The 26,695-nt window shown below is 36.0% G+C and overlaps 2 protein-coding genes across 4 annotated transcripts; one reads left to right on the top strand and one right to left on the bottom strand.

Moving 5' to 3' along the window:
• Positions 1-77: 77 nt before the first annotated feature.
• Positions 78-16,101, bottom strand: LOC127242104 (calmodulin-lysine N-methyltransferase). 3 transcript variants are annotated; one of them, XM_051261470.1, is made up of 8 exons: positions 15,848-16,101; positions 15,598-15,775; positions 14,664-14,743; positions 13,345-13,405; positions 13,147-13,262; positions 12,606-12,738; positions 11,852-12,164; positions 78-475 (listed from the first exon to the last, which is right to left on the bottom strand). In XM_051261470.1, exons 1-7 carry the CDS (start codon positions 15,933-15,935, stop codon positions 11,885-11,887), a joined length of 936 nt encoding a protein of 311 aa, XP_051117427.1. In that variant the 5' UTR covers positions 15,936-16,101; the 3' UTR covers positions 78-475; positions 11,852-11,884. The 3 variants fall into 3 exon arrangements, with proteins under 3 accessions (XP_051117427.1, XP_051117428.1, XP_051117426.1); XM_051261471.1 differs by lacking the exon at positions 78-475 and adding an exon at positions 11,190-11,209; XM_051261469.1 differs by lacking the exon at positions 78-475 and having other exon boundaries at positions 11,597-12,164.
• Positions 3,535-7,826, top strand: LOC127242377 (uncharacterized). The gene is made up of 11 exons (XM_051261895.1): positions 3,535-3,891; positions 3,994-4,128; positions 4,222-4,545; positions 4,622-5,050; positions 5,430-5,506; positions 5,561-5,703; positions 6,162-6,700; positions 6,752-6,783; positions 6,967-7,148; positions 7,267-7,384; positions 7,583-7,826. Exons 1-11 carry the CDS (start codon positions 3,535-3,537, stop codon positions 7,824-7,826), a joined length of 2,580 nt encoding a protein of 859 aa, XP_051117852.1.
• Positions 16,102-26,695: the final 10,594 nt, after the last annotated feature.

The raw sequence follows: 26,695 nt of genomic DNA, 5'->3' as shown, positions 1-26,695 counted from the left end.
TATTATTATCTTGTTTAATGATGTGAGAACTTGCAAATTATATCAGCAAAATAAATCACTAAGCGAACCATATGTAAAAAAACAAGACCTACATGCGTCCGGATTAGAATCCATAGTCATAAGTTTACATCCACATTACTAGACTATCTTTTACAGGGCCTAACTGTTGTTGTTTGTCGGCATAGAACTTCACATTTCCTAAAGTACTATATCAAAAACAAGTTATATTACAAAAGTCCACAAATCTTTGGATGATTTACCTAATAACTGCTGCTGCGCAAGATTGATGGAGAGTATTGCTCCGGCTCTGGCTCTGACCCTGACTCCGACAGTATTATTTAACATAAGCGAATCGATCATCAACTATCTTGAAAATTGTTATTTGAGACCGACTGTACGAGCTCTACAGCGCATGACCAACCACCTTTTTGGGCACAATGTTAGTCCAAATTAACCAAGCCAAAACTTCTTGTGGCTGCATATATAAAAGCACTTTTATGAGGATCATCAGCTCCTGTTTGGCAACAATAGTTTAACATTTACTTAACTTTAAATCTTTATTTTTTTCAACCTTATGGTAATAAAAACTAACAACATTTAGCTTTAAGCAAAAAGAAGCACTCATTGCCAAAGTAGTGGAGTGATAACTCATTCTTTCATGTGATGATGATTCTTGCCCTAACGAATACATTCTTGATGCTACAAATATAATAATCTAAACAATTTTTGTCTTATTGTCAATTAATCATGAGGCATTTGAAAGGGGCTTGACCAACTGGACTAATGGGGCTCCCATCTTTCTTGCATTCAAATTAATGACCCTTCAAAAGTGTTAATAATTAGAGAGAAATGTCCCTTTTCAATTCATTGAAACTGAATCAAGATATTTTCTTCGTCTGAAATGACCTGAAATTTATATGGAAAAGAAGTTTGACAAGAACGATCCGATAATTTAGTGCAGTTGATATTCTAGAATAATATTAAGCAGACTATTAATCTAACTAATGATGCCGCAAGTTCATCTTTCAAAAAGTATAACACCATCGAACACGAATTAGTTAGAATGTCATAGAAAGTTCTAGTTGGGATTCTTGATGTAATACCCCATAAAAATACTCTCCGGAAGTTCGCCGGAACTTGCCGGAGTTTGACGTCAGAGTCGGACAATATTATTTTGGGCCTAATTTATTTTGGACTTTTGGTGTAAGAAATTAAGAAATTGGCTTTAAATTAGGAGTAAAATTGAGTTTGGGGTAAAAGAAATAATATACTAGATTTAGTTTATCCGTATCTCTTGATTTAGATATCTTTATCCGTAGTTTGTTAAGTTATATCATATCCAAGTGTGGATTTGATAAGATATAGCATATCCATAGTTTGTTAAACGTAGCCAGGTTAGAGTGCATGTATATATAGAAGATGAGTCCAAATCTTTTTATATTTAGTAAAATATAAAATAAAATAAAATAAAAGAAGAAGCAGCCAGCCGGCAGAGACGCCGTCCAGCCCCCCTTCTTCTTCCTTAGAATTTTTTTTCCCTAAAACTCTTCCTTTATGACATGGTATCGGGTGACCCAAACCCGAATATCGCCGGACCAATCGCGACCCGTACCTGATCAAAGACATTACTTTGTTTAAAGGTTGTGAGCCGTTGATTTTTAGATTAGATGTATAGCCCATATTAGAATAGGTCTTCTTAGCATATATTCCTTATATTATACTTGTAAAATATTCATTCCAAACATTTCAGAGAAAGTAACTACCAAGTTTCCTTCTTTTCGGAGAGATTCCACCCATCCATTGGAGTGATTCCAATCAACCGAGAGGGTTAATTTTTTAGCCTTCGGAATGCAACTTACGTGAGAGATGGAATAAGCATTCACAAGCATCAAACAGTTCGTGTGGATTCAGGAAGGTGTTTGCTTGAGAAGAGTATTCGTCGATTGATTCCAAATTATCCGTTGTTCGTTTATTCGATTTCATAGTTGATTCTTCTCTTGATTTGAGATTAGATATCATGGATTTGATCATATCCATGTCATAAAAATTTGGTATCAGAGCGGTTATCATACTTGCTTCGAGTTGATCTCAATGTGTTCGATCATATGTCTCAATGCCTTTTTTGATCCAATCGTTTTTGATCCAATCCGTTTTTTTTTCCCAATCTGTTTTGGATATCATATTTTGTTTGGAAATCTATAAATTCCAGTCCGTGATGAAGATTTTTTGAATTTTTTTTTATTGGAAATAGTTGATAATTGTTGGAAATGAATGCTAGTTCCAATCCATTCCTAGTTGTCAAATGTGAGTAGTGTTCTTGAATTTGATCTAAAAAACACAAATAGTAGTAATTTTTGGCCGGCATTAGCAAGCCTTGTTCGTAGTTTTCTAAGCGTTCTTAGGCCTTGATTAATCAATATAGTTGAATTAGAGTCTAATCGCATCAAGGTGATCAAGGAATTGAGTGATTTGGGGGTGAATCGAGTGAAATTTGTGAGTTTTGTTAGTAGATTGTATTTTGGCCGTAACTTTTGCATACGAACTCTGATTCTAGATTGTGAGGAGGTTTCGGAATCGGCATCGAATTTTATATACAGTGAACACTTCTTTGCAGTGCTTTGATCTCAAAATCGTCAAAAAAATTCCTGAAATACAGAGATCGGTCAGTACAAAGTTTTGGGGTTGAACTTTCTGTTTTCTGTTTTGAGCAGTCGGTTTGTTTTATTAACTGCTCTTGATTGGCTGGGAGTTTCTGAGTGATTCTTGTTTTTGCTGTTAGATAACTCCTTGAATTTGATTGTAAGTTTTGGAATCATCGCATTTGGACGTGAATAGCCCTCTAAAATTGCGTTTGAAGTTGATTGCTATGCACTGTCTTCTGTTTTGTTAAAAGGTGTGGCAAAATTGCATTGAAAGAGCCAATATGGCAATCCAATTTTGAAAAAGGCATGCTCTAAACATCAAATAAAAGCCTAGAGCATAATATATATATATATAAAAACATAAACAAAAAAAAAATTGGGCAGCATATCTTAGTATTCTATTACAGTGCATCGATTAATATTCTTGTAGTAGCCATGTTGTATTTTGAGGGTTCCTAGTACATGTTGTGGGAGTTGTTTCACTGGGTTTGTCTCTTGAGTGTGTTGAGAGGTTGTTGATGATTCTTATTTACCTGGTGCGTTAGGATTTTGATTTCGACTAGTTGCTTAATTGAGGAAAAGAATTTGTATCTACCTTTATTTGACATTCTGCGCTTATAGTTTGGGGTCGAATCTTCTAGTTTTGTTCCCCTAGTTGATGCGTCTCTTCTCTTGAGTATTGTATTTGAAGGATTCCTACGTTCTGTTTTGAGGTAATTGCGCTCGTTTCTTCCCTTTCATGATCGTGGTTGTTCCTTCTGAGTGTTGTGAGGGAGGGTGAGGATACTAACATTTCGATATACATATATAGTTTGTCTTTTGACTGCAGGATGGCTTCTTTTGAACAAATGAAGAACTATTAGAGTCTAATATTCATCAATTGGAAGCTAATATGGAGAAAACATTGTCCATGCAACAAAAAATGACTTGGGATAATGTAGAGTATACCATGAATAAAAAGTTGGATGATATCAATCATAGACTGTCATCTTTGGAGAATGCTCGAGCAAGGATCCCTTCTGGAGTAGCTGCTGTTGTTCGGGAAAAACTAGCCGCTGTTGAATCTTCACATCACCGCGATTTGAACCCTTCGATGAGGTCGGTCGCATACCATAGCAACCGTTCGGATTACTTGTTCAATGATGGAACTCATCATTGGAGCAGTGGGTTGGATGACGATCTCTCCACCATTAAGATTACCTTGCCCACTTTTGGAGGATTAGGCTGGGCGGAGGAGTTCCTTGATTGGGTAACCAAGTGTGATATGACGTTCGACTGTCACAATTATTCGGAAGGCAAGAAATTCCGCATGCAAATCTATGAGTTCAGAGATTATACCTTGACTTGGTAGGAGAAGGAGAGACGTTATAGAGAGCGACATCAAAGAAATCCAATTGATACTTGGACGCGACTGAAGGAGATCATGAGGAGACGCTTTGTGCCGGATAGTTATGAGCGGGATATGAATATTAAGATGCAATCCTTGGTACAAGGTTCGAAGTCGGTAGAAGAGTATTTTAAGGAGTTGGAAATTTTGATGATGAGGTTGGACATTGATGAGAGTGAATCCTTGACATAGGCTCGATTTATTAAGGGTTTGAGGCGTGAGATAGCCGATACGGTTGAGCTGCACCATTTTCGTTCTCTTCGGGAAGCTGTGGATTTGGCAATCAAACGGGATGAGCAGCTCAAGAGACCAACATCAACCGGGCATTATTATCAAAGGAAGTTTCCAACCATTTCTGTAACTTCGTTCATCTCTTCCACCGGTTCTAAGGGAGTAGTTTCCACAAAGCCTTTTGATAAAAATGTGGATAAAGACAAGGCAAAAATAGTAGACAAAAAGGATGATGCTGCTGTAAGGTTCAAGGGAAAAGAGTTGGGGCATAGGAAAAAGAAGATTGTGACGTGTTATAAGTGCCATGGGCAAGAGCACTATGCAGGCCAATGTCCCAATAAGCGGACTGTTATGATTTTAGAGAATGGCGAATGGGGTTAATATAGATGATGGCGATGGTGATGGAGATGGTGATGACGTAGTAGTTATTGAAGATAATGATGATGTTGTTAAGGAAGTTTGTGATGAAGATCCTTTAAGTTTAGTGGTGATGCGAGCCTTGACATCTCTACCACGTGAAGATGCAAACCGTAGGGAAGACGAACAACGAGAAAATTTGTTCCATTGTCATTGCAAGGTAGCAGGGCGTACCATATCCATGATAGTTGATTCGGGCAACTGCACTAATATTGTTAGTTCGTATATGGTAGAGAAGTTGTGTTTATCTACTACCACGCATCCGAAGCCATATAGTTTACATTGGATGAGTGACAAAGGGGTTGTTCATGTGGATAAGCAAGCAAGAGTGACGTTTTCCATTGGTGGATTCAGCGATGATTTGTTTTGTGACGTGTGTCCCATAACCGCATGTCATCTTCTCTTGGGACGTCCTTGGCAATTTGATCGTGTGTCTTGTACAATGGGTATAAAAATCAAATATCCTTTTCTAAGGATGGTAAGAAGTTGAGTATTTCTTCCCTACCACCCGAGGCCGTACGTCGTGATGCTGAATACTTGCGTAGATCTATGCGTGATGTGGTGAAACAAAAGGGGCTGCCACTATAATTTCGGCCGAATCTTTGAGGGAAGACGACGGCAAAATATTACTTAGTCTCAAAGAGTTCAACAAGGAAATTCGCCAAAATAGTAACCAAGATGAGGGAAGTTACTTTTATATTCTTTTACTAAAAGATATACTTATGATAAATTTTGATTCATTTGCTCACTAGTCTCCCCCTTTTGCAGAGTTGCTTAAGGAGTTTGACGATGTCTTTCCGGATGATATACCGCCTGGATTACCACCATTGTGAGGCATCGAACATCGTGTTGATTTTGTACTGGGTGCATCAATTCCTAATAGGCCAACTTATAGGTGTAACCCGAAAGAAAGTGAAGAAATTCGGAGACAAGTCCAAGGGCTTCTTGATAAGGGATGGGTTCGAGAGTCTTTATCTCCTTGTGCTGTCCATATTCTTCTTGTTCCTAAAAAGGATAACTCATGGAGTATGTGTGTTGATTGCATGGCTGTAAATGCGATTACCGTAAAATACCGGCATCCAATCCCTCGATTGGATAATATGCTTGATGAATTACATGGAGTACAGGTGTTCACAAAGATTGATTTAAAAAGTGGCTACCACCAAATTCATTTGCATCCGGGAGATAAGTGGAAATAGCTTTTAAAACCAAGTGTGGATTATACGAGAGGCTATTCATGCCATTCGGATTGACAAATGTGCCCATCACTTTCATGCGATTGATGAACCATGTGTTGAGAGAAGTTATTGGAAAGTTTGTTGTGGTATACTTTGATGACATACTTGTCTATAGTATGTGTTTGGAGGATCATCTTGGACATGTTAGGCAAGTTTTTGATGCATTAAAAAATACTAAATCGTATGGTACATTAAAGAAATGCATATTCTGCACTAATGAAATTGTTTTCCTTGGTTTTTTTGTAGGTGAAGATGGTCTTAAGGTTGATGAAGCTAAGGTTGCGGCGATTCAAGAATGGGAAAAATGCACTAGTGTGGCTGAAGTTCGGAGATTTCTTGGAATGTGCGGATTCTTTAGGCGTTTTGTCCCACATTTTAGTATGATAGCAGCCCCAATAACCTCCCTTTTGAAGAAGAATGTTCCGTTTAAGTGGGAGGCAAGTCATATGGCTGCTTTTAAGAAGCTTTGGGACAGCTTGATACATGCTCCAGTTTTAGCATTACCAAACTTTGAGCGGGCTTTTGAAGTACAGTGTGATGCTAGTGGAGTTGGCATAGGTGTCGTGTTGTTGCAAGAAGGACGCCCAATTGCATACTATAGTGAGAAGTTCCACGGGGCAGCTCTTAACTATTCGACATACGACAAAGAACTATATGCGGTTGTGCAAGCCTTGAGAGTTTGGCAACATTACTTGCTGCCAAAGGAGTTTGTAATTCACACGGATTATGAGACCCTTAAGCATTTGCGCAGGCAGCAACAACTCAGTAAGCGTCATGCGCCGTGGGTAAGCTTTATTGAACAATTTCCGCATGTTATTAAGTATAAACAAGGGTAGGAGAACGTAGTTGCTGATGCACTCTCTCGGAGGTATGTTTTACTTAATCAAACTCGTGCACATTTGGTTGGATTTGCCCATATCCGTGAGTTGTATGAGCATGATGTAGATTTTGGTGATATATTTAGGAGATGTGAAAAACATGGTTTTGATGATTATTATATGCATGATGGCTATTTGTTTCGTGGTGATAAGTTGTGCATTCCTATATGTAGCATTAGAGATGTTTTGATTGAGGAGAGTCATGGTAGTCATATCCTTGGACATTTTGGAAGACATGCTACTTTTGATGTTCTTAGTGTTCATTTTTATTGGCCGCATATGCGTAAACATGTTGATTCTTTTGTGGATAAGTGTCTTGCTTGTAGAGTGGCAAAGAGTACTTTGAAGCCACATGGTATGTATACTCCTCTTCCCACTTAGGATGGACCTTGGTTGGACATTTCTATGGATTTTATTCTTGGTTTACCTCGGACACCACGTCCTAAAGATTCAATTTTTGTAGTGGTTGATAGGTTTTCCAAAATGGCGCACTTTAGACAACGGATGCGAGTCATGTGGCGAAGTTGTTCTTCCGAACGATTGTGAGATTGCATGGGTTCCAAAAACCATTGTTTCGGATCGGGATGTGAAGTTTTTATCCTATTTCTAGAAGAGTCTTTGGCATGAAATTGGGACGCGCTTACTTTTCTCTACCACATGTCACCCCCAAACGGATGGCCAAACGGAAGCTGTGAATCGCACGTTAGGTAATTTGTTACGTGCTATGGTAAATGATAGTGGGCGGACATGGGATGAATGCATTTCCCATGTTGAATTTTCTTATAATAGACATGTTAGCTCTACTACTCATTTGTCTCCATTTGAGTTTGTTTATGGTTTTAACCCCTTAACTCCTACGGATTTACTGCCACTACCTAGTAGTGAGCATTTGAATTTTAGTAGCAGGGATCGTGCTACATCAATTAAGGAGCTGTATGCCAAAGTACGGGAGAATATTGGCAAGACGGCCGCAACATATGCCCGATATGCTAATCGAGGGAGGAAGCATGTGATATTTGAACCCGGCGATTAGGTATGGGTGCACTTGCATAAAGAACGTTTCTCGGGGCTGCGGCGTGGGAAACTTTCCCCTCATAGAGCTGGACCATATCGTGTATTGGAGCATAATAACGACAATGCCTACCGCATTGCACTTTGAAGGGATTCCACAAAAGTTTCCTTCTTTTCGTAGAGATTCCACCCATCCATTAGAGTGATTCCAATCAACCGAGAGGGTTAATTTTTTAGCCTTCGGAATGCAACTTACGTGAGAGATGAAAAAAGCATTCACAAGCCTCAAACAGTTCGTGTGGATTCATGAAGGTGTTTGCTCGAGAGGAGTATTCGTCGATTGATTCCAAATTATCCGTCAGTTCGTTTATTCGATTTCGTAGTTGATTCTTCTCTTGATTTGAGATTAGATGTCATGGATTTGATCCTATCCATGTCACTTTAGGTCTCTTTCTCTTAAGGTAAGTGAGATTAATCTTAGATAGATGATATGTTCTAATCCCCAGACCTCTACTATTGATGTTTTTTCAAAATTATTGTCAAATGGGTTTGCCCTAAAAGTGTTACGTTTTGCCAATTTCTTCTAGAAAGTTGATTATAATGTCATTTAAGGCTTATGTGAAGATTATTATTGTATTTTAAATTGAAAATCGTAGAATTTATGGAATGGGTTTGAAACCCTAGTTTTGCCCTAACCTAGTTATGGTATTTGGAAAAAAAATTCACGATTATATTTAAATATTATGATTTTTGGAGTTAGACCATGCCTATTGTGATTGACATATTTTTTGAATGTTTATTTGATAAAATAAAGTGAGATTATAACGAACTTGTTGGGTTTTAATATTCCACTTTTTGGTTGGTTATATGTTGAGAATTGAAATGTTTTGAGTTTAAAACTCACTCTTTTTGAAATTTGCCTAAGAGTTGAGTATTTGGTCAAATTGGTAATTGAAACTACCTGTCGAGTCCGATCAACTCGTCGATTGTTTGGATGATAAGGCATAGCCTTCCACATCTGTGCCTTGCAAACACGTGAGGGTATACCAGTTTTTTAAGATAACTAGTTAACCTTGAACTAGAACCAGAATGGGCTAGGTCGAGGGATCGAGAAGGCGGGTTCCCTTTTTGGGTGATTCCGAGGTGCCCGTCATTCACGATGAAAAGGTCTTTGGACCGTCATCCGTGATGGAGGGATGAATTACGTACAATCCCCTCTTGGTATGTTATATTGGAAACTAGAAGGTTGTGGGCCATTTGGTGCCCCTCGCAAACTAATAAATAAATTAACTTACGTGTACTTTGGGTTTCGAACCCTTTTGTACACATTGTGGAGCTTTCCTTGAGGGTTGTGACCCTATGCTTGTTATGTGTAACTATGTGACGTGTCATACAAAGTAATAAGGTTGGAAAATCGGGTCGAGCCGGCCCTGATTAAGGCCTAGTGGAGTTTTCTTTGTGATGTGCTCATCACTATTATTTGAGAATGAAAAGGAGATATAACGGAGACACTAAAAGACTTGCGTGTGTGAGATGATTTTGTGGCATTATATTGTATTAATTTATCTTCGATTAATTGCGCTTACTCAACCGTTGTATTGACCCTCTTTCTACAAACCTTTTTGTAGGTAATGGTGCTTCCGTTATACCTAAATGATGCATTCACGTCATATGATCCATAAGGGGAACTAGAACTACTTTATTTTCTAAAATGTTTTTGAAATCCATTATTAATGTTAAGAACTAATGTCTTTTGAACTATTTCCAACTTATGCTTTTGACTCGAACCTTATTTATTTAAATGATAAACCGGTGCGCTTTAATTTTAAATTCCTATTTAGTTGTTTGTATTTATTGTTTTAGCCTTAGCGCCACAACGTAGGGTTCGTTGGTTGATGAACGAGCCTTCCGGTGTGGCGTGGCGGACTTGATCTACGTATACAACAAAAATTCCAAATTTATAAGTAGAGAATTCTTTTTTGGAGTTGAAACTTGAAATCCATATATATCCTAAGTTCATTTCTAATGTCAAGCTCCTATGATCCCAGGTTTAGAGTTTCAGGTCAGGCCTTCTCCTAAGTTGAAATTAGTTAGAATGCGATAATATATACAAATTAGTTGGGACTATTTATGCTATAAGCCGAAATTCCAAAATGTTAGAGCAAACTTGGCTTTCTTGTAGTTGATACATCTCTAAATATCCCAAGTCAATTCTAAACTGGTATTATTATTCTTATTATTATTATACCTCAAATTCAAACTTTCGATCGGAGTTTATTTTGCCCTATTAGAACGAAATTGGGAAGGAACATCCATGCATAAGTACTACACATTTTAAGCCTCTAGGCTCTATGCTGTATCAATATCGGAACAAAGGTGCAGTAGTAACAAGATACTATTTGTGGTCTTCCAGCTGAGCAAATGATACGAAAAATTAATCAGGTGTTTGCCTAATATTTGTGGTCATACTATTAAATTTAAAACTCACATTCCATTAGAAAAAAATAATAATCAAATTAAATACATACATACTGCACATCAAATAAATATATTTCTATTTCAATTTCAATTTTTACTATTACGAACCCTCAAACTTCCAAACAAGTCTTTGCAAGTTTAAGAACCTATTAAAGTGTCCCATAGTGAACCTACTTATATTAGGATTGTTAGATCATCCATTGTTATCGGATTAGTTAATCTAACTCATTAACTAAATTATTCTTTCCTAATCAGGTTATTGTATGGGATTCAAAGACCCAGAAGATGATTTGAGTTAGATATGTAGGGAATATAATATGTTGGTAATTTTTTAATCTCCAATCACTTATGTTCCTCCATCTATGCTCTTGGTAAACATTGTCATCTTGGTCATCGAGAACCTGAAAACTGGTGTTGCTACATTTCAAAACAACTTCTACTTTGGACTGTGAATTATGTCAGTTTGACAAACATCATTATATTTCTTTCCATCCGCGCATCCATAAAAGAGCTGACATACCATTTAAGCTTGAACACACATATATCTTAAGGGCCTAGTTAAATCAAGTCTAAATTAAGGCTCAAATATTGTGTTCATTTTGTTGCTGATATCTCCCCAATGCCCCTGCTAATCTTATTGAAAGGTCGTTATAAAATATTCTCCATTTTTGGTTATTTTCGTGCTGAAATTTATTCTCAACTTGGTGATATTATTCACACACTTGGCCTGGCTAATGCTCAAAATGCTTTTCTAAACCTTCCCATGGCAATGTAAGCCAATCCTCTTATCGCACGACAAAACAGGGCAACATGTTGTCAAAACATCCCACATCATGTTAAGTTGTTAACTCACATAAATATACCTCAATCCTATATTGGCGGCTGCTTTCTTGTAATCCGGGTGCCCTCTTCTGTGCTTCTTGTTAACTCACATAAATAAAATATAGATAATGCAAAGTATCATAAAATGTGCTATTTCTCAAAATATGAATTCAATAATAACCAATACACCAAACGAATCATTTGATCCAAAAGGAATATCATCCTGATCAGAATCTTTCTTTACTGCATCATGTCTGGGCAGGGTGTAGAAATAGTTAATTTTCACTCAGCACATTAAGGACAATTGAAGAATCTTTTGCAATATGTGACAAATTTTTTTGTAGATGACTCAAAAATCACATTATATTCATAATTAAGATAGGGGCATTATATATAGATGTGGTATTTGACTTGATAGATTCAAATAATAACAACCTAACTTGATAGATAAAGCCAAATATAAAACAACTAAATCTAATTAAAACTAAAACATCTCAACACAAGTAAACTACATCTTTATATTGCTACCATATTATTAATACAATCAGAATGATATCCAAATAATGCTTTGCCATCAAATATAGAGAATTTCAGTAATGGAAGACTAGGTAGGGAATTCAAAACTTAAAAACATTTCATTACAAGAACTTAAGTATTGCATAATTAATTCAAAAATGCCAAGGAAATATGTTGGGCCGAGGAAGAAGCTATTCACATTAATCAAGTGAAGATAAATCAATGCATTACCAGAAGAGAAACGTCGTAGGCAGAGTATAATGTTCATCGGGTAATGCTGATCAATAGAGGGTAGCAGTGATCTGGCTCGTAATTGGGCCAGGACGGATCACCACTGATAAATTTCATGTGTCGCTTCCACACTTCCATATCATAGGTCTCATTGAGGTTGAATTGCAACCCAGTATCCTTAACTGCAGCAAGAAACATATCCAATGAGTCACCTCTTTTTGGGTTGAAAAGTATGGCTTTGGCAGGACCATTCTCTTTCAGCAAGTGCTTGATAATTTGAGCAAGGCTTTTGTGAAATTTCTTAAAAAATGTGCTGCAAAATGACAAGAAAATTTGAATAAGAAGTCTATGCAGAGTGGGGAAAAGAACTCATGTAAGAAACTTCCATATGACGCTAATACATTGCCAGTAGGAGAATTGTTCATAAAGCTCAAATATTGAATAGCAACAGTTGTAACAAACCAATTATTAGCTAGGCAGATGATGATGCATGTGAATCTATGATAGACTTTCAACATTTGCTAGTCTTTATAAATGATGGTTAAATTAAAAATTATTTCATTGAGAAATATGAATTGTTCAAAACACTCTCTCTCTCTCTCTCTCTTTCTCTCTCTAATGTTCTATAAAATAACATGATAGTGCATAGTGCTAAAGCACGTCAACATGTCTCAATTTTCACAGAAACAGAATAACAGATTATGGAAATGCATTCGGGAAAGAAATATTTTAGAGGAAAAAATGAACTATTTACCAGTCACTTGCAACAATGACATCAAAGGTACCAACCATATCAGCAATTTCATGCTGATCCCAATGCAGTATCATCGACTTCACCGTTGTACCATTAAATGAGGCCGAGTTGGCGTCTATGTTTCGCTGTATATCTGATTGTTAAGAGCTTTCATCATAGGCAGAAATGAAATAGACTAAACAAGTAGGGCAGTGTCTTAATCATGAGACTCTAATGCCTCAAGCAAAACACTTTCCTGTTTTTCAAATTTTGCTGGGTTCTATCACTTCGCTACAATATCCTTAATGCAACTCACGCACACTGCAAGAATGAAAGCACTTAGGGTGTTTTCGCTTGTGTTTTTGTTTTTGTTTTGATATTTATGAGGTGAAAATAGTTGTTAGAGATGATGTTTTGTATGTAACATGGGTGTTAGATGTGATATTTTTGGAGAAAAATGAGAGATTAAATAGTAAATAAAAAAATTGAAAATAAAAACACAAATAAACACAACCTTAGTTTTGGAAGTTATCATATTTGGAAAGGCAAGCTGAAAGGATACAATCAACAACTTGAGGATTTCCATCAGATATCACAACTTCTGAAGCTTCAGTAGCCATTGCAATAACAAGACCAGCCAACCCATAGCCTGATCCAAGTTCAATTATTTTTTTACCCCTAAAACATTCAGAATTAAATGAGAAATAAATTAGAAGAAATGCCATATGGAAATGAAATTGAATCACAAGGTTTAACAAACCTGAAGCTACTCAGATGTGACATGGAATAATAAGCAAGTATTTCCTCGGAAGGCCACTGACCTGTTCAAAAGGGAACACTAAAATTCTTAATATTTGAAAGTTCCCACCACAATAATGGACAATGTAATATCAGGCTATTCTTGAAGAAGAAAAATTGGACTTCTGTCCATATTATGAAAATAGATAGTAGTAAGAACTTTGTTCTAACTAGCAACAATTTCAGATATTGAACAATTTGATTTAAAAAGAAAGAAAAAGAGAAAACATTTCCTACGCAAGTCTTGGAGCAGAGCTGTTGATGGCATGAAAAGGTGCCTAAGACCATTTATAATACATAGGAGTCAACTTTATTAAGCACACTTCTAATCTATGCTATGAGTTCTTTGTAGTATTATTATGTTACAGGCTACAGCTTATTCTTGTGTTTTTTTTTTTTCTTTAGGTGCGGGGTTAAGAAAAGTGTGTTCATCTTTTCCTTAGTTCTTTTCTTTTCTCATTGAATTAATAATATGTGGTTTCTTACTTTTTACTCTCCCTGTCCTTCCCTATTCGGTTACTTCTTATTCTCTATTCTCGCCTCTCACTACAGGGATTTCTTCTCTTCTTTATATTTGTCTCCTTTGCAACACCAGGTAAGTTTCTTCATGGTTTTCTTCTGTTTACCTATTTGATTTTGAATTAGTTAACTTATTGCAAGAAATTTCTTTTATTTCTTTAGTAAATGTCAAATGCATCTAACTTAGAAAGATAAAGAAAATTTGTTTACATTTACACTCCCCCTCCATATGATAATCTGAAAAATCTAAACATGATCAATACCCAATACGGGCACTATGGTTCTGATACTATGTTAAGAGGGGATCCGGGATTCCAACTTAAAATCAATTGGTTGTAAGTGAAGTAGCTCTTCACCCCTTATAAGATAGGGGAGTCCCAACATCAAAATCCAATGTGGGATACTCAACATTCATAAGAAATTAATTAGTATTAGATATGCTTTAAACTATGCCACGTGCCATATTTAACAATTGTCATCATGCAAGAGTTCAGCACTGAACCTACACAGTGTGTAAATATCACATGATGCCAAGATAGTTTACGTGAGATTAATGATAACACGTACCCATGTAGATGAATGCATATTGGAGTTACACTAATATTGTGAAGAACTTAATGCACTTAATAACATATTGTAACACCAATGATAACCATAATGCTCAAAACATCATAGGAAATAAAATTGTCACATTGAAAAATTCTGGTCAGATTACCATATTAACATATCAACAAATTCATCATGGAATAAGTCTCTACTTACAGACAAGTCCTGTGTTGTCAATGTCATATTGATTACAGACTTCAAAATCATGGAGATCAACAGAAGCCTCCCATCTTTGGCTGCATGAGTTCCACACATTGTTACACTTAAAAAATAAGCTACAATTTCGCGATATGGACAAATCAAAACACAAACTTCGGCTTAATGCAACATCCTTCCAAAATAAAATTTTCCGAAAAAGAAAGAGACAATTAAAACACAGAATATCGTACAATACTGATGTTATAACTGTATGTAATGAGAAAACAGGCACATTAAAAGAACATGAGCAATAACTATATTATTTTACCCAGAATGAACCCATGTTTAGGTGGAAAGCCTAAAATCATTCTAGTGCAGTTTGAAACAAAATTAATGTTTTTGAAATGTTATCGCTGCTATGCATCCATACTTATCTTGCTGAATAGAAAAGTTAACCAAAAATGCAGCATTACTTGAAAAGCCTGAACGTCTGACTGAAGAAATATGTAACAGTAAAAAAGGTATGTATATAAACCAATATAGACTTAAAACACAAATAAGTTCCTCATGATCCAACACTCCTTGCAGAAAAAATATAGATCTCTAGTTTATTGGAGAAAACCTAGGTGATTGAGAATGAAAAATGGCGGTGGTTTTGTGGTGCTTGATTAATCAAATAAATCTGAACAAAGAGAAGAAAAATGAATCAAATTTGTATATGTAAGAAGACAAATTGGTAATAGTTTTCTGTTTAATGTATTGATCTGAAATCCTGACTTATCACCACATCTACCATTTATATCAAATCAAGCTTTAAATTCCAGAACTAATCTCAAATGCTACAAATTTAAAACAAGAGAATGAAGAGAGAAACCTAGCCCATGAGAAGGAAATAAACATATATATACATATACATATATATCTACTCGGAATCAATAGCCAGAGCCCTAACCGTAGGAAAAGCATGGGTGAATTAGGGAGGGGTAAAGTGTAGCACAAACAAGCTTCCCTGTCAGAGAATGAATCTGAAACACCCCTGCCTTCACCCACCACATGCCACGGTATCAAATCAAATCCATATCTCGCTCTTCGAGAAATTGATTCCAAACGGAATCCATCACACTGATTATCTGCAAATAATGAACTTGTAAATAGAAATATACTGATGAGATACAACAGTTGCATGTTTGTAGCGCGCTGACCGGGTGCAGAGGAGGGGCGTTGGCGGAGGGCACGACGAAGAATTTGCCATCGCAAAGACGATAGCTTTGGAGTTTGCCCCGGCTCCATTGCCAGCGATTGCTTGTTGGCGGTTTACTTTGCTGCAGCCGGCGAGACAGACGTCGTCGCTTCGGTGAAACTATGTTTTGAATATTGGCTTATTTTAGTTTTATCTATTGGTCTGGTTAGGGACTCAGGGACATCCTCAGTTACGGGTCTGGGATAGGCAGGGATGGTATTGTTGAGTTTTAAAATTTAGATGTATTTCATTAGACCCACGGGTCTTCAAATAACTTTTGTATTAAATTAAAACATAATAATATTTTATTACTCAACTAGAAATGTGTGACAAATGTGTTTTAGATTTTATATTTTTGTCCTTTTGATTTTTTATTTTATACTGAGCAAAAGTTATGATATTTTAGTATTAATATATTATTATTTTTATTAAAATTAAAAAAATACTTTAGGGCGAGAATTATGTGACACTCCCTCATATGTTTTCGAAGACGTTGCATTAATATCCCCATTATATATACTTAACAGGCCGTGCAAAACATCCACCAGTAAGTATGATTTTCAGTGGAAAAATGAAATATTAACCAAATAATGTACATATTAATTCTACCTTTCTATTACATTGATATACATTTATTCCACCAAATCCCAATTAACTCATGTCCAAAAACGAACAAACGCCGGCTTCGATTCAATGGTTTATTGGCGATGAAGAAAAGCGTCCGTTGATAAACATGTATTCAATAACTTTTGATGTTCCAAAACTCTTCGAGGTGTTAATTTATGAATTTTATTTGAGAATCTTATAGTCCTTGATGTTCGGTGGAATTTTCTATTCATTGTTTTTGTGGTTTTACTCCAAATCCAAGTCTCACTCTACTAGCTTTTTCTTATGAATTTATGAATTTTATTTTCAGATCCTGTAGTCATCAATACTTGGTGAGGTACTTATGAATTTATGAAGTTTATATCCAAATCCATGAAGAATTTGTTTCACTCATTTATTTCATTATAACTTGATCCGAAATTTAGAGCTTAGTTCCATGTGTGGTTAATTGAATAATATTTACATTTTGTTGGGTGAATCCTATTTTTAGATATTGATGTGTGTTGTGTAGAAAATATGGTTTGTGAAGCTGTCATCCACTGGTAGCATGACGAAGAATACGAGAAAAAAGAAATTTGATTTGTAGTACAAATGCCCACGGTGCAAGTGTTGAACTCTGGCAGTAATACACATTGTCGTACCGATAAAAAAAACAAAAGGAAAGTTGGTCTATAATTTTCGTACCGGTGTTTGTAATTTCTTCCGTTGGTTAGTCCTTGTGAGTGTGCACTGTGCTAAGCCGATAAAATCAATAAAGGAAAACTTCGACGAAGAATATGATTCAAGCATGCCATATGTTAAGATATTGAAGGAGTTTAATGCTAGTTAGGATGACACCGTGAAGGACATTCATGCATTGCATCAAAAGGTGAGGCCTCTAAAAATAAATACTCTACTATTTGCATTAGACGTTATCAGAGTCTTGATAGTTATATTCTAATAGTCGGGGTTTTTAAATAATTGTCCTAAGTCAAAACTATTGTTAAAAAAATAAACCTCAAAGTAGTTTTAAAAACTACTTAATTTTGATAAATCTACAATCAAGGAGTTCTCCCGCTGATTGTAATATTTTAGTAAGAATTGAAATAGAAAAATTCTACCATAATTCCTAATTTCCCCATTTTCTTTACCGATGAAGCGAATCACACTTCTTTTTTTTTCACTCTGTCACTGCCTTCCCACCGCCGTCGACCGCCGTGGTCAGCCATTATTGACAGCTTCGCATCCAAGCCCAGCCCGAATACTGCCGCCGCTGCTTCTAAAATTTATGCTACTCTGCCGCCGTGTCGATCCCCTTCTTCCTCCCCTTTCTTCTTCCTTTCATTCCTAAAAAAGTATTTGAGATAATTTCTTTGATTTTGATTTTTTTTGTTAGGGTTCTAATTTCTTCACTGTTGATGTCATTTGATTTTTTGTGGGTAATAGATGTAGGGTTAAGAAAATACAAATCATTATTTCTATTTTATATGCATGTTTATTTGATTAGTTTATTCTGTAATCTGCTATATTGGTTCAATTGTCAGAGAAAATTTAAAATTCTAACATTATAGGATTAGTTTTATAATATTATTGGCGGTTGGAAGATAATGCTGCCAGCATATTAATTTTTCATTTTTTTTCTCTTTAATATTTGAAAATTTGTATGTAATATCATCATGCTAAAATATGTAGTTGGTATTGAGAACTACCATATATTATATCTAGTTGAACTTGTTTAAGAATCTACAATTAACTCCTCCCACATAAAAAGATCTCGATTTGCTGCATAAATATTATGGTTTTATAAGGATAATAAATTTGTGTATTGTTATTTTTTCCATTTCAATTATATTATTTTCATATCATGTTTTCATATCGAGATGGATTGTCCAGCCCTACTAATGATCGATAGCTTCATCGTCAATCGACACATCGTTCTGGACGTATTTGAAATGGTGAGTTGATCGATCATAAGTTTAGTCTTGTTTGTCCTGAAAGATATTGGACTAGTATATCATCATTATGTCATCCTAAGGTTCTTGAAATATTGCATCGAATTGGATTTTATGGGGTATATAGAGTTGCACATGTCAAGCACGATCTTGATGTTCTTACAACATTAGTCGAGTGTTAGCATCCTGAAATACACACTTTTTATTTTACATTCGGTGAGGCTACAATTGCATTAGAGGATGTTGCTATGATATATCAATTACCCATTGATATGGTAAACCCGTTGTTAGTGCTGCCACGTCTCGGCAAACTAGAGAAGAAGCTTCTGCCCTATGTATAGAGTTGTTACACTTGCCTCTTACACCGGAATACTTCAAACATGGAGCTTGGATTTTACATTCTACTTTAAAAAATCATTTGAAAAATTTTCAAATTGATAATGATAGTCCTGAAAAGGTAGCAGAGTGTTGGACTCGTGGGTTTATGCCACTTATGATTATGGGTAGCATACTTCCCTCTTCAGATGGTACTAAGGTTAAACTAATTAACTTACTTATCATGTATACGAACACTTGACCTCTCTGAGAAATATAGTTGGGGCATCGCTTGTCTTGTATGCTTATATCATAATCTTTGTTCGGCTGTATTGGACAAGATAGAAGGAAACTTAGTGACCCACTCACATTATTGCAGGTATAATATGTTAAAAAAAAATGTTATGACTATATGTTTAAATATATTATTATAACATGTTAAGTATTTTACTCACGATATACTTTTTTATTTCAGGTTTGGGCATGGTCTAGATTATACATGCTAGTTCCTTGAATTAAATCTGTTAAATCTATTGATCTTGACCCTCCGATACTTTCTAATGGTCTAGTACTATCGGCTGCTCCTTATGGAGCTAAGTATGTAAATTATTTATATTTTATTACGCTCATCATTATATTGAAATTTTATTATGTGTGTAGTTCTTAATATAATGTATAATATCCATTTTTTTTTGTAGATGGAGTAAACATAATTTTTCACTAACTGTGCATAATTGTGTATATGCTATTCGAGATATTCTTGATCATGAAGGAGATGGACATGTATTTTTATTAATAGTGCAAACTTTTTTTTTATGGTATAATCATTTTAATCAATATATTTATGTAATGTTGTATTTATTTTCCATACAGTTTAATTGGCGGCCTTATGAACCTAACTTGGACAATTCCTTACCGCATTCTTGTCCTTCAACCTTGTTTCGGTACAAAGGACCTTTAGTTTACGACCGCTGCATCAAGCATCTTCACTTAGATAGTGTACTTTGACGAGGACGTCCAATCTTCAAGCATTCAAATGCCCGTGGGACCCATCACTCGAAGCCGAGCTCGTCAGTTTCAAAAATCCGTCACTGCATTGATCAGATGATTTTTTATGGAGAATCAATTTAAGGATGATGCTTGAAGACCACTTAGCCCTCACCTGACGCTACTTCAATGGGACCCGCAAGAATCCCAATTGAAAGATCAAGAGAATCGCTAATCATGGAAGATTATCAAGGGAATCATCACTTATGGAGAGAATCACTAATCATGGAAGTATATCAAAGGAATCATCACTTATGGAGAAAATCACTAATCATGGAAGTATATCAAGGGAATCATCACTTATTATGGAGGCTTTTAGAAGTACCTTAATATATATTTCCTTTTATTATAAGTTTCCATATAGTATAATTCCATATCTAAAACTTCCCTAATTATTTATTTCCTTATAGTTAGACTTACATTTTGGTTTGTTTCCTTTATTATTTGTTGCCTTTTATTTTCCTCAAGGACCTCTATATAAGGTCCTTGCCTATCATTGTAATAAGAAATTTTTTTTTTTACATCTTGAATTGAATTTCACTTTTATAATTTTCTAGTGTTAGATTATTTGTCTTCTACATTCATTCTGAACTTATATTTCTTTTGGTTTCCCTACTGTTTTGGATTTTTTGGCTATCGTCTTTGGGAGAATTCTATCGATTTGATTTGAGTCCTTTTTGCGAGACGGAGAGGTACATAAGGTGTGGAGTGATACACGAGAGTTCTAGTGAGGTTATTTTTTTATTTTTTTTTTCTTTCTTCTTCTAATGGCAGGGGATGTAGGATCCAATTCTCAACAAGTTGATGTACAAGGTCTTCTCAATACTATTCTAAAAGAGTTCAAAATTGTTCACTATTCTAGATTGGAATTGATGAATAATAGGATGGATGAACTGGAAGAGAATCAACAAAAGTTACGGGAGAATATCCGACTGTTACCGGAAGCTCAGAGGTGAAATGATGTTCAACCGCATTTGAGGCCAAGACGCAACATCTGGTCCCCACCCCACACAACTTTGACGAACCCAATGATGAAGAGTTTGAAGAAAATTGGGAACGACGTAGGCATCATAATAACTATCACCCACGGGATGGAGATGAGGCTATCAACTCGATCAAGTTTCAAGTGCCACCGTTCTAAGGAAAATCCAACCCTGAAGTATTTTTGCAATGGGAACGAAGGTTAGAACTAATCTTTGATGTTCAACAATTAACTGACCAACAAAAACTCCGTGTGGCCGTAATGGAGTTTTCAAATTATGCCCTTGCATGGTGGGACCAATTGAGCATCAACTGCCGCAGAAATAGGGAGGCTACAGTGTGTACTTGGACAGAACTTCGTACACTCATGCGAAAGAGGTTTGTTCCTCCTCATTACCATCGTGAAGTATTGCGGAGATTACAGAGCATACAACAAGGGTCTCGGTCTGTGAAGGAGTACTATGAGGAGCTTGAAACACTTCTTCTACAAGCCGATATCCATGAAGAGCAGGAGCAAACGATGTCTAGATTTTTGAATGGGCTTCAAAGGGATATTGCTGATGCGGTAGAGATGTACCAATACGTGGACCTCAAGGAGATGGTACACTTGGCCATAAAGGTGGAGAAGCAACTAAAATCAAAGAGGATGCAAGGTAATCCGTTTAAACTTGCTCCAATTGTAGGGTTACCTAAAGCGCCGCTTCCACAACATATCAACAAAGGAAAAGAGGAGTCCAATTTGAAGCCCTCCTTAGAATCACCCGCAGCAAAAGGTACTGTGCATATAAGTGCATCTACTCTTTCATATAGCCTAACTACTCCATAACCTCTCAAATCTTCATCCTCACCAATAAATACACCTGCCCCGAGCCACTCTCAAATACTCTACCCTTCTACTAAAAAATCAAACACGAGTGTAGTGATTCAGGGTGAAACCAACTGGAATCTTAAACACGAGAGTGAGAGGTCTAATCTTTTTATGTGTAGGAAGGAAGCTTTACGCTCAGAACATGGAGTTCATTGTCTACTATTACTTTCTAAACCTTCTTATTTTTCCATGAATGACTCTAACAAACTTCCATCTAGTTTTTCTAACTTATTGCAGGCGTATAATGATATTTTTTCTGATGAAGTACCCCGTGGTTTACCACCCACTCGTGGAATTGAGCACCAAATTGATTTTGTCTCGGGAGCATCAATTCCTAATAGGCCAGCCTATCGAGCCAACCTGGATGAGGTAAAAGAAATACAAAGGCAAGTGGAGGATCTACTGAGCAAAGGTTGGATTCGTGAAAGTCTAAGTCCTTGTGCTATACCTGTCCTATTGGTGCCAAAAAAAGATAGAGGTTAGCGCATGTGTGTAGATTGCCGAGCCTTAAACGCTATAACAGTTAAGTATCGTCATCCTTTTCCTAGATTAGATGACATGCTTGATAATTTGTGTGGTTCTGTAATTTTTTCAAAAATTGATTTAAAAAGTGGTTATCACCAAATTCGGATGAATCAAGGTGATGAATGGAAAACTGCCTTCAAGACTTCTTTTGGTCTATATGAGTGGTTAGATATGCCATTTGGACGTACTAATGCCCCAAGCACATTCATGCGATTGATGAATCATGTTTTAAGGAATTTTATAAATAAGTTTGTTGTAGTATACTTTGATGACATACTTGTTTATAGTACTTCTTTTGAAACACATGTTGAACATTTGCAAGTAGTTTTAGATGTTTTACGGGCTGAGAAGTTATATGCTAACTTGAAAAAATGCAACTTTTGTGTCGACAAGTGCAACTTTTTGGGTTTTATTGTAGGAAAAGATGGAGTATGTGTAGATCCTATGAAGGTTGCAGCCATCCAAGAGTGGCCTACACCTACTAACGTACGTGATGTCCGCAGTTTCCATGGCCTTGCAAGTTTCTACCGTCGATTTGTGCGGAATTTCAGCACTATTGCAGCACCCTTAACAGCAATTACCAAAAAAGAAGATAAGTTTGAGTGGGAAAGTGAACAACAAAATGCTTTTGATACTTTGAAATCAAAACTTACATGTGCACCCGTACTTGCTTTACGTGATTTCTCTAAACCGTTTGAACTTGATTGTGATGCCTCTGGTGTAGGTATTGGCGCCGTCCTCTCGCAAGAAAAGAGACCCGTTGCATTTTTTAGTGAAAAGCTACATGGCGTTGCGTTGAATTACTCAACCTACGATAAGGAATTGTACTCCTTAGTGCGGGCCCTACAAACATGGCAACATTACTTACATCATTGTGAGTTTGTTGTGTACACTGATCATGAGTCCCTCAACCATATCGAATCCCAAAGTAAGGGACATTTTTTTTGGCCACGAATGAAAGCTGAAGTTGAAGCCTCAATTCGTCGGTGTACAACGTGCCTCTCGTCGAAGTCTACTGTTCATCCACATGGTTTGTATATTCCGCTACCTATTCCTGAATCCCTTTGGCTTGATATTTCTATGGATTTCATATTAGGTTTGCCTAGGAGTAGGTATAAAGATTCAATATTTTTTGTGGTTGATCAATTTTAAAATATGGCACATTTTATTCCATGCACAAAAACCACTGATGCTTCGTATGTTACTTCATTATCTTTCAAAGAGGTTCTTGGATTGCATGGTGTTCCAAGATCCATTGTTTCTGATAGGGTTTCTCGATTTTTAAGTTATTTTTGGAAAACATTTTGGGCTAAATTAGGTACAAAATTAATGTTTTCCACATCACACCACCCACAAACTGATGGTCAAACAGAAGTTGTTAATTGAACTGTGGGTAGCTTGTTACGTGCCTTAGTTAATGAGAATTTGAAGAGTTGGGAAGAATGTTTAGCTCATGCTGAATTTGCATATAACCGTACGGTTCATAGCTTTACAAATTGTTCTCCATTTGAGGTTGTTTACAGTTTTAACCCATTAACTCCTCTTGATCTTATGCCATTGCCACGATATGAGCACGTTAGTTTTGATGGCAGAAAAAGGGCGGAATTTGTACAACAACTTCATTCTCAAGTTCGGGATAACCTATGAAAGGCAGTTGACAATTACGCAAAACAAGCTAACCGTGGGCGCAAGAAAGTTGTATTTGAGATAGGAGATTCGGTTTGGCTACACTTAAGGAAGGAAAGATTTCCAGAATTGCGAAAGTCAAAACTTACCCCCCCCCCCCCCCCCCCCCGTGGCGATGGGCCTTTTCGAGTGTTGGAACGTATTAATGATAATGCCTACAAACTTGAACTCCCAGGTGAGTACCAAGTTCAAGCTACTTTTAATGTTTCTGACTTAAGCCTTTTTGATGCAGCGGATGAATATCTTGTTCGGAAGAACAAGAAAGCTTTTCAAGAAGGAGGGAATGACGAGGACGTCCAAGCTTCAAGCATTAAAATGCCCGTGGGACCCATCACTCGAAGCCGAGCTCGTCAGTTTCAAAAATCCGTCACTGCATTGATCAGACGATTTTTTATGGAGAATTAATTTAAGGATGATGCTTGGAGACCACTTAGCCCTCACCTGACGCTACTTCAATGGGACCTGCAAGAATCCCAATTGAAAGATCAAGAGAATCGCTAATCATGGAAGATTATCAAGGGAATCATCACTTATGGAGAGAATCACTAATTATGGAAGTATATAAAGGAAATCATCACTTATGGAGAGAATCACTAATCATGGAAGTATATCAAGGGAATCATCACTTATTATGGAGGCTTTTAGAAGTACCTTAATATATATTTCCTTTTATTATAAGTTTCCATATAGTATAATTCCATATCTAAAACTTCCCTAATTATTTATTTCCTTATAGTTAGATTTACATTTTGGTTTGTTTCCTTTATTATTTGTTGCCTTTTATTTTCCTCAAGGACCTCTATATAAGGTCCTTGCCTATCATTGTAATAGGAACTTTTTTTTTTACATCTTGAATTGAATTTCACTTTTATAATTTTCTAGTGTTAGGGAGTGATTTCCTCGCATTTAGAATCTCAAATCGGGTCTTTGGAGTGATTCCATCGGTTCGTGGCTTCCAATCCTTTGCAGTGGGATTTAGCCTATTGTTTGTGTTTTACCTATGGATTGATTTTAGGTCCGAGACTTATTCTCGTGCTTGGTTATCATCTATACTAATTCACATTCTCCGCACTATCTTTCTTCTTCCTTCTCTTTTCTTTTATACATATTCTTAATCCATTTGTTCTATTGAACTTTGTGGGTAAGATGGCTAATTTTGATCATTCACCACCATCACCACTTTTGCAATGTCACCGTGTGTAATATCAAGGATGTGTACTTGATAACTCACATATTGAATGTAATATTGTTGAATCTCTATGTCCTCAAACACTACAAGACATTATCAATTTTGTAACGAGATTTTTTCGTTCCTAAATTCACTTTTTTCGTTACTAATGATATTAGAGACGGAATTAGAGATGGAATTACGTTAGCTACGTGAACTTTAGGAACGGAATTCCATTACAAATATACTACTTTTTTTGTAGTGAAATTCAATGAGTACTTCGTAGAAGCACTCGTGAAAGTCACCTGCCAAATTGTGGTACTGGATGCCACAAAGGACATTGACATGAATGTAAATATTTGTCTGTATGTGTGTCTTGATTAGTATGTGAATGCAGACAGGCTTGGATATTTGTTTAATGTAGTTGGATATTATATTTCTAGTTGGAATGTTGTTTAATTTAGTTGGATATTACATTTGTACATACTGTATTGTTATTATCAGGAATGTTTGTTTGTATAAGTACTCTTGTATTGATTTTATTAGGAATGATGAGAATGAAAACGGTTTAGGTTTCTCTTCTGATGCAATAGTTCCAGATGTTCTTGGAGATTTTATTAGGAATGTTGTTTAATTTAGTTGGAGATTTTATTATCAGAGGAGAATGTAGTTTGGTGTTATGGGCATAATAATATGTACACGTATTGTCTATGGTTTCAAGTTTCTATTTGTGTCAGAAGGCATAGATTTTTTCATTGTTTTTATTTTCTTATTTGCTGGTTTTGCATCCATTATCAAATTGGCCGATTGTTCTTGAAGAATAAAGAGGATGGGGTGACAATAATAATAATAATAATAATAATAATAATAATAATAATAATAATAATAATAATAATAATAATAATATTAATGGGAAAGTTGTATTAAAATCTCTGTCAGAGAAACCCAATTGTAATTAAGTCCCTATTAAAAATCAATTAGACTGCAGTCCCTAATTTATGGATTAGGTTTATTATAGCTCCCCAATTTGCATTTCTCTCTCATTCACCGTTGTATATGCAAAAGATACTCGAAATAGGTTGATTAATTCTTCTAATGTTGTAATATATACCTACAATACTTCCCGCTCTACTCCCATTATAACCTTATATACTGTTAAATATCGCGTACCTTTTTTGTGAATTAAAAAAATAGTAAAAAAAAAATAGTTACTCACGATTTACCAGGAGTTGAGGTAGGAAAACCACCCACAACTCCCCTCACCCCGATTTTAAACCCTACCTCTTCCATCTTCAGGTGAATCGACGTTCTCCAACCTCCGGCAATCAAGTAGCGAAAGATCTGTGCAAAACTACTGAAGAAAATAGCTGACCTACTCCCATCTCCTAGGACAAGCTCGAAAAAGTAAGACATTTTTTTATTTTTTTTGTTGACGTTATTGTATTTTATATTGTAGTTTGTTCTATTGTTTGGGATATAAGTCTTGGTCCCGTGTTTGTATGCCTCGATAGGTTCGGTGTTGAGGAGCCTTGGGTGATCGATGTATTTGTGTTTGTTAACTGTGTTTGAAATTGTTTGTATATTTGCCCACGTAGACCGAGTTGGGTGTTTTATCTTGGCACCAATTTTGGATAATTTTATTTGTTTAATCTGTGATTTTTTTTTAAATTTTGCAAATATCCA

The sequence above is a fragment of the Andrographis paniculata genome, unplaced genomic scaffold (genome assembly GCF_009805555.1).
Source record: "Andrographis paniculata isolate CXL003 unplaced genomic scaffold, ASM980555v1 Contig86END, whole genome shotgun sequence".
NCBI lineage: Eukaryota > Viridiplantae > Streptophyta > Magnoliopsida > Lamiales > Acanthaceae > Andrographis > Andrographis paniculata.
Note: the sequence above shows the minus strand (reverse complement) of the source record. Positions and strands in the feature narration are given on the sequence as shown.